A 7,246-nucleotide genomic window follows, 5' to 3' on the forward strand; every position below is an offset into this window, starting at 1 on the left:
CTGAACCGTGTGATCCTGCAAGGAGCCCAAGTCACTGAAACGTTCCCCACACCAAACACACTTCTGGCCTTCTCTGGAGTGTGTGCTCTGGTGTTTGGTTAAGTGCTCACGCTGTTTGAAGCCCTTGTTGCAGTGGTCACATTTGTATGGTTTCTCCCCTGTATGTACGCGCCTGTGTCGGTTCAGGTCTGATGAATATTTGAAACGTTTCTCACAATCAGGGCACTTCAGTGGCTTTTCCCGTGATGGGTCACAACGGTGCTGCACGAATTCTGATGAGGACAGGAAGCGGCGGTCGCAGAGCGAGCACTTAAGGGGCTTCTCTTGGCAGTGAGAATTTTGATGACGCTGCAACGTGGAACTCTTCTTGTAGCCCTTGCCACAAACGTCACACTTGTATGGCTTGTCAGGTGATGTGCTGGATGACTCGCCGCACTTGTGTCTGAGCAGCTCTCCTGACTGGCTGAATTCCTTCTGGCATGAGGCGCACTTGAACAAATTGTCCATGCCGTGGACGTGCTGGTGGTAGAGGAGGTGAGAGGGCTGCATGAAACCCTTGTCACACAGACTGCATTTGAACGGTCGATCAGTAGGGTCTTTGTGAGTGCGTCTATGACGCACCAATGCATATTGCTGCTTGAAACTCATCTGACACTCGTCACAGTGGAAGGGACGCTCCTCAGAGTGCGTGCGCTCGTGCTGCCGAAGGTCGGACGGCCGCTTGAAACCCTTACCGCATGTGGCACAGCGAAAGGGGCGGGAACCCTGTGGGTGGCAAGGGTGGTGGAGGAGCTCTGACGACTCTTTGAAGTGCAGCTCACATAAGTTGCATTTGAACAAGTGCTCACCAGAGTGCACGTACATGTGGCGCACGAGGTGGGAGCGGTGCTTAAAACTCTTTTCACAAACAGCGCACTTGAATGGGCGTTCGTTGCTGTGTGTTCGCTGATGGTGCTGTAGGTGTGACGACTGGCTAAAGGCTTTGTCACATGTGTCACATTTGAAGGGCTTCTCTCCTGTGTGCACCCTCTCATGCCGTGTGAGTTCTGAGAGGTGCTTGAAGCCCTTCTGGCAAACCGAGCACTTGTATGGCCGGTCTCGGGCCGAGGGAAAAGGTATGATGGATGAGCTGCTGCTGGCTGATGCCCCATCGCTGCTGGGCAGCTGGGGGTTGTTGGAGTTTGGTGTGGTGCTGCCAGAAGAACCCGGTCTGTAGGTCTTTTCACATATTGAACATTTCATTGGATTGGTGCTGTTATGTGATGTGTGGTGCTGAGCTAGAGAAGTGAGAAGTGAGAAGCCCATCTTACACACTCCACACACAAAGGGCTTCTGCTCCACCTGAACACACTGGTGTTCTAACAAGTCTGTCGCCTGGTGGAAGATCTTCATGCACTGGGTGCACTGGAATGACCTGTCCTGACTCACCATGCACTGGTGCTCATGTGGGTTAGCCAGGTGAGAGATATCGTGTCCACAGGCCCCACACTTATGTCCTCCCTCTGACCCTACTTGTAGGGAAGTCTGCTGGGCCTGTGTGGGGTGCTGTTGCTGACTGTGCTGAACACCTCCATGCTGCTGACCCCTGCTGTGTTGCTGGCCGTGCTGTCCATGCTGGGTTTGTTGCTGCTGCTGCTGCTGCACAGACGTAGCATCTTGCTGCAGTACAATGCCATACACAGCACAGCCCAGTGCATTCTCAGCTCCTGAAGGGATGGTATGGACAACCGGAGGTGGAGCGACAGCATGCTGCTGCCAGGCCTCTGTCATTCGAGCTCGAGAGTAAGGATTCAATTTGGCAGCTGGTGTGGCCCAACTGCAGTATAAGGAACAAAAAACAAGATTGGCACATACTTAAATAATCAATTAAACTATACAAAAAGTGTTAAGAAAACACAACAAAAAACCCAACTCACTCCATTTCAGCAAGTAGCACTGAAGCTGGAAAGGGTGCTTTGCAAAAGGGCTGTGACAGACAATTTGATGGCAGGAACAGCGATGTACAGATGAGAACAACTAGGTGAAGGTCAGACTTGTGTGGAGAGATCTAAGAAAATCCTCCAATTGCACTTTATTCTTGACCTTCAGGTGTTATCTCTATTAAAAAGAGAATCAACGTGAGTCAAAATATCAATGTGCAGAAATAAGCCATTCAATAACAAGTGTCTTTGAAATTAAACTATGGACTCAGACATTGTTACATCTCCAGCATCCACTGATCAGACAGTATATCCTGGCTAAATAAAAAAAAGAATGTTTGTGCAGCTATAGGCTTCACAAATTTGCTTTTAAAAATGCTAATTTGCTTTGCAACCTGTGCTACACCCAGCTTCAGCAGCCAATAGGGTTAACACAGCCATTAAAATATGGATTAGAAATACTATAAGACAAGTTGCAATATTAGATCTACACCAACCGGGGGCCAGATTATGCAGACAGCCCCAACAAAGTATCAGAGCTGATTTTTCATTCCTACTCAAAGAGCAACTGTCACAGAGATGTGTAGATGACAGCGTGTTGACATCAGTCGTACCTATTAACTCACTATTCAAAAGACACAAAACTATGTAAATATGGATCTGAATAATCCTAAAATGATTTGTGCCGTTGACGCCGTCTAAAGCATCCTAATACAATAAACAGTAATTATAAACAACTGGCTATTTAAAGATGTGAATACAAAACACACCATGTGAGCTCTCATTAACATACAGTATATAACCGGACACAAACGACGAACGTTAAATCATATATTTAACCTTTATTAGTTTTTGTAGTTCTCTGTGTCTATGCAGAATGGTCAACGATTCGCGGTAAAAAGTGGAAGGCAGCGTCTGCGCATCATAACGTCTTCGTCTCCAGGCAAAGATCACTGCAACCAGGATGGGTTAGCTAGCTATACTAGCCCCTTGGTAACGCAGCCACAGATGCGCCGGAATGGTCAACGATTCGCGGTAAAAAGTGGAAGGCAGCGTCTGCGCATCATAACGTCTTCGTCTCCAGGCAAAGATCACTGCAACCAGGATGGGTTAGCTAGCTATCCTAGCCACTTGCTAACGCAGCCACAGATGCGCAGGAAAAAGCTACTAGTGTCAACATTAGCGGGCTAGCCACCGGAAAATAACAGCCAGACAGCAGCCACACGTTTGCTTCTGAGCAGTGCATGTAAACAACAATGAGAAAACCTGCATTTACATACCTGGTACGTCCAGTCAAACCACTTCGTGTTCCCGATATAATGCCCGTCTATCGTAGGTTAGTTACATCCGCAAATGGTGCTCGGATGCTCTCTTGTTCGAGCGCTGTGGCTTTAGGGGCCGAAAAAGGGTTTACGGGTCATTAAAATGAGCGGAAACTCGCCCCACAAACGCAGTCCTTTCATGAATACATTTATCTTACTCCCATAGCATCTTCTCAGCTAACGAAAAAAATAGGCATTTTGCTATAAATTGCTAGCTAGCTATTGGCTAGCTTCTGAGCCCATGCCCGCGCACGGGAACATGAATAAACCAATAGTTAATTGGCATGCTCTGAATACACACACACCCCTTTACATGGTGTGTGTGATTGCTTTAATGTAAACGTATCATCTGTGGCTGTTTATAAGTCAAATCTGTAACTACAAATAATAATACCTTATATCCAGTTTCAGATGAAACGGTGACATCATTTAAGTACTAGCATGGCTTAAATAAATTTTGACAAATTTAGACACGGTAATACGTACAAATCTGTAGAATTACCTCCCCTATGTTCTGTAACGTGACATACGGTATTACAGCAAACCTCTGAGAGGGGAACTACTTAGCGGTAGGGGCGGCGTTTCACTGGAACCTAAATTATTGTTACAACAGGTTGTTTACACTGAAAGTGCTGGACTGTGTGGGAGAGGCACCGGCTAATCGTTTGAAGCCGCTAGAAAGTTCCTTTACAAGACTAGTAGGCATTTTACTCTCCCCTGTAGTTTAAATAATTACACCAATTCCTCTGAGTTATTTAGATATTTTATGTATATAATGAGTTTGGGATATTTCTTGGCACATCATTTAGTGTAGGATGTTGGTTGGCTACAGCAGCAGCAGCTCGGAGGAGGACGGTGGGGCAAGTGGTGAAGCTGCAGCGGCGACTCAAAAGAAGAACTGTTGTCCAAAGTGTCAGGAGGAAGATGATGGTAACAATGGCTGCCCAGCGAGGAAAAAAATAAAAACTGAGGAGCAGGCTCCCAAAACCAGGTGTGTAACGTTAGGGATGTGAGGTAGCGTTGTTCGGAATGAGTGGGGCTGCAGTGATCGGTGTTTATAGGCCAATGTATGTGAACAGCAATGCCGACGTAGTCCAAGAGCTGGTTCTGATGTGTTCAGTTGACCTTGGTTCATCCATAGCTCTGTGCTGTCCGACCTAGTCTCAGGAGGGAGGTGGGAGATGGCAGAAGGCTTGTTACTTGCCCACTGTCTTACATGACCTTTTTAACAATTCCAGAACACTTCAGAGTTGTTTAGTTTTTATTAGGTAAAGTAAATTCATTGGTGTTATCGGTATTTAAGAGGTCATCAGTTTGATGTTGATTTCTTAATTGTGGTGGTGTACATGCTCCTGCAGGCTACCTCTCCCTGATTGCCTATTGGCCTTGTTTCCAGACGAAGTGGACCCACAGACTGAAGACGGCTCCCTTCATGGTGGCCGTGTCCGTTCCTTCAAACATGAGAGAGGAAACTGGGCCACCTATGTTTATGTGCCATGTAAGACTTACACACAGGATTGTTGATGATTGATCATCATCCAAAGTTTCATCCTTACACATCTGGATTTTCTCTGTCTCCTCTCCACATCAGACCATCCTCAGGAGGAGTTTGGGGAGTTGCTTGCGGAGCTGCTCTCAGCTGCAGGAACCTGTGGCGTGGTTTTGACCCCGCAGGAGGAGTTTCATCTCAGCCTGTCTCAGACTGTGGTGCTGAGACACCACTGGATACAGCCCTTTACACAGAGCCTCAGGACAGGCCTGGCACACTGCAAAAGGTTCTTGTTATTCTTCTCCCAACTTGCATACATGTAAAGATGTGTTATTTTTAAAATAAATAGGATGATGGGCAGGAAATGTGGTTGTTTAACTTCTAGACAGGTCTGGAATATCTAGGAAAACTGTGTCTTGTGTTTCCAGATTTGTTTGCTCAGCTGGGAAACTGAGAGTATACTGCAATGCTGAGAGGACAAGGTACAGTCAACGCGTTTTGCTTCTTCCTCATAGTCCAAATACATGAATCACTCAGCTGCCAAGGGCCTGTTAAACTGAAAATTCATAGTGTAGCATTCAGTTGTTACTGTTACCATAAGACTGTTGACTTTAGACATATTTACATGTGTCTGCCCCCTGCAGGACATTTTTGGGCATGGAAGTGTGTAGCGGGCATGTTCAGTTGTTGGACCTGGTCCGAGTTGTGGACAGATCCATGACCGAGTTTCAGCTGGACACTTTCTACAAGGTCACTGCTCAACAAGTGGATTCTACCATTTGAACTCTGTAGCTAAACTAGTTTGCCACTGTCAACCATGAGTGTTAGTCTCCTGGTATTGGAAGTATTTTTACCTGTTTAAATAGAGTGAATCTGCAAAGCTTCAGTTAGTTAATGAGTTGTTCTGTGGTGTTGTAGGAACCCTTGCATTTAAATTTTGATGTAAGCTAATAAGACAGATGTTTGTACAGTAAAATACCAAGCACAGTGTTCAGTATGATTTCTTGTAGAAAGAATTATCAGACAATTAATTATTGTAAAATCATTAGTGAGTCTCATCCAAAAGCATCTGGTGCAGTGCATGTTCATGTCTTACTTCACAATACTCATGTCTTCACACATCCTCCAGGAGCCATCTTTCCACATAAGTCTGGCTTGGTGTGTTGGAGACCTGACAGCGCAGATGCAGGAGTGCACTGAGGAGCTGCAGGTACTGAGACACCTTTGATTGACTGGCTGGCCAATATACCAACAAGTTTATTCACAGTTTATTTTTCATGTTACAAAGTTTGTTGTTCCAAGTGTGAAATATCCTAATCATTATGCATCTTGGTTATAATTCTGTAACTGCAACCAAGCATTCCCAAAATCATACAGCAGTACATGATTTTTCCATGTGTACTGTGCTGAACACTTCTTGGTGCAGATGACAGATCAGACTCAGCTGCAACTGTTTTGCCTGAGGGGTTTGTACAGAAATCACTAATCACTGTTCATGTCTGATTATTTTAAGCGTATGATTGATGAACATGAAGGAGGACCGTTTCTGCTGAGACTGGATTGCACAGAGCTGCGCTGCAGGACTGGAAACAAGACCTTCCGCTTCCCCCTGGAAGCCTAAAGCCTGACACAATTGAAATGTCTCATGTCAAGTCATCAGCCACATTGCAAAGCCAGCAGAAGGACTCACCAGATTCAATACAACTGTTATTCAAGAGATGGCTAAAGATGAGAGTAACCTATCAGCTGTCATCATTACACAGCAGTCCCCTTTAATTACTGCTGTCAGGATTGTGGTGTGTCTTGACAAAGGACAATTAAGGCTCAATGAATGAATCTGTTTGTTATGTTGGGCATTATTTTAATACTGTATATAAATAAAGTTTGTACCCATTTTATACATACTTTTCAACAGTAATATTTATGTTCAGGTTTCAGAAGTGTGTGTATTGAAGTGTATGTGTAAGGTCGCGGACGACACCGCAGTGATAGGTCGCATCACTGGCGGGGACAAAGCAGCCTACAGGAGGGAGGTAGCTGGTCTGGTGTCATGGTGCAAGGACAATAATCTCAGCCTCAACATGGACAAGACAAAGGAGATGATAGTGGACATGAGGAAGAAGAGGAGATCTCATCGGCCACTGTTCATCCGGGGGCTCGAGGTGGAGAGGGTGAGCAGCTTCAAATACCTGGGCGTCCACATCAGTGAGGACCTCACTTGGACACTTAACACCACACAGCTGGTCAAGAAGGCCCAACAGCAGCTGTACTTCCTGAGGAGGCTGAGGAGTTTTGTCGCCTAGGATCCTCAGCAACATCTACAGCTGCATCATTGAGAGCATCTCGACTAGCTGCAACAGTGTGTGGTACGGCGGCACTACTGCTATGGACTGCAAGCACCTGAAGAGAGTGGTAAAGACTGCGGAGAAGATCACCAGGACTCCACTGCCCTCTCTGCAGAGCATTTACCACCGCAGGGTGCGTAGGAAGGCTGCCTCCATCCTCAAAGATCCCAC

General features: G+C 46.0%; 2 protein-coding genes across 3 annotated transcripts; one reads left to right on the plus strand and one right to left on the minus strand.

Moving 5' to 3' along the window:
• znf319b (zinc finger protein 319b) lies at positions 1 to 3,615 on the minus strand (the record flags this gene model as incomplete). Its single annotated transcript, XM_020604278.1, has 3 exons — positions 3,200 to 3,615; positions 1,917 to 2,097; positions 1 to 1,816 (listed from the first exon to the last, which is right to left on the minus strand). Coding segments are annotated over exons 2-3 (1,821 nt in total), but the record flags the coding sequence as incomplete, so codon positions are not given.
• usb1 (U6 snRNA biogenesis 1) lies at positions 2,949 to 6,772 on the plus strand. 2 transcript variants are annotated; one of them, XM_020604382.1, is made up of 8 exons: positions 2,949 to 3,202; positions 4,051 to 4,232; positions 4,600 to 4,739; positions 4,833 to 5,016; positions 5,159 to 5,212; positions 5,375 to 5,480; positions 5,860 to 5,940; positions 6,244 to 6,772. In XM_020604382.1, exons 1-8 carry the CDS (start codon positions 3,176 to 3,178, stop codon positions 6,349 to 6,351), a joined length of 882 nt encoding a protein of 293 aa, XP_020460038.1. In that variant the 5' UTR covers positions 2,949 to 3,175; the 3' UTR covers positions 6,352 to 6,772. The 2 variants fall into 2 exon arrangements, with proteins under 2 accessions (XP_020460038.1, XP_020460039.1); XM_020604383.1 differs by lacking the exon at positions 2,949 to 3,202 and adding an exon at positions 3,826 to 3,939.
• Positions 6,773 to 7,246: the final 474 nt, after the last annotated feature.

Source organism: Monopterus albus, unplaced genomic scaffold (genome assembly GCF_001952655.1).
Source record: "Monopterus albus unplaced genomic scaffold, M_albus_1.0 scaffold65.1, whole genome shotgun sequence".
Classification (NCBI taxonomy): domain Eukaryota; kingdom Metazoa; phylum Chordata; class Actinopteri; order Synbranchiformes; family Synbranchidae; genus Monopterus; species Monopterus albus.

Coding starts and splice junctions, on each gene's coding strand:
- usb1 (XM_020604382.1), top strand. CDS start 3,176: ATGAGAAAACCTGCATTTACATACCTG. Junction 4,233..4,599: donor GAGCAGGCTCCCAAAACCAG/GTGTGTAACGTT, acceptor ATGCTCCTGCAG/GCTACCTCTCCCTGATTGCC. Junction 5,481..5,859: donor AGCTGGACACTTTCTACAAG/GTCACTGCTCAA, acceptor CACATCCTCCAG/GAGCCATCTTTCCACATAAG.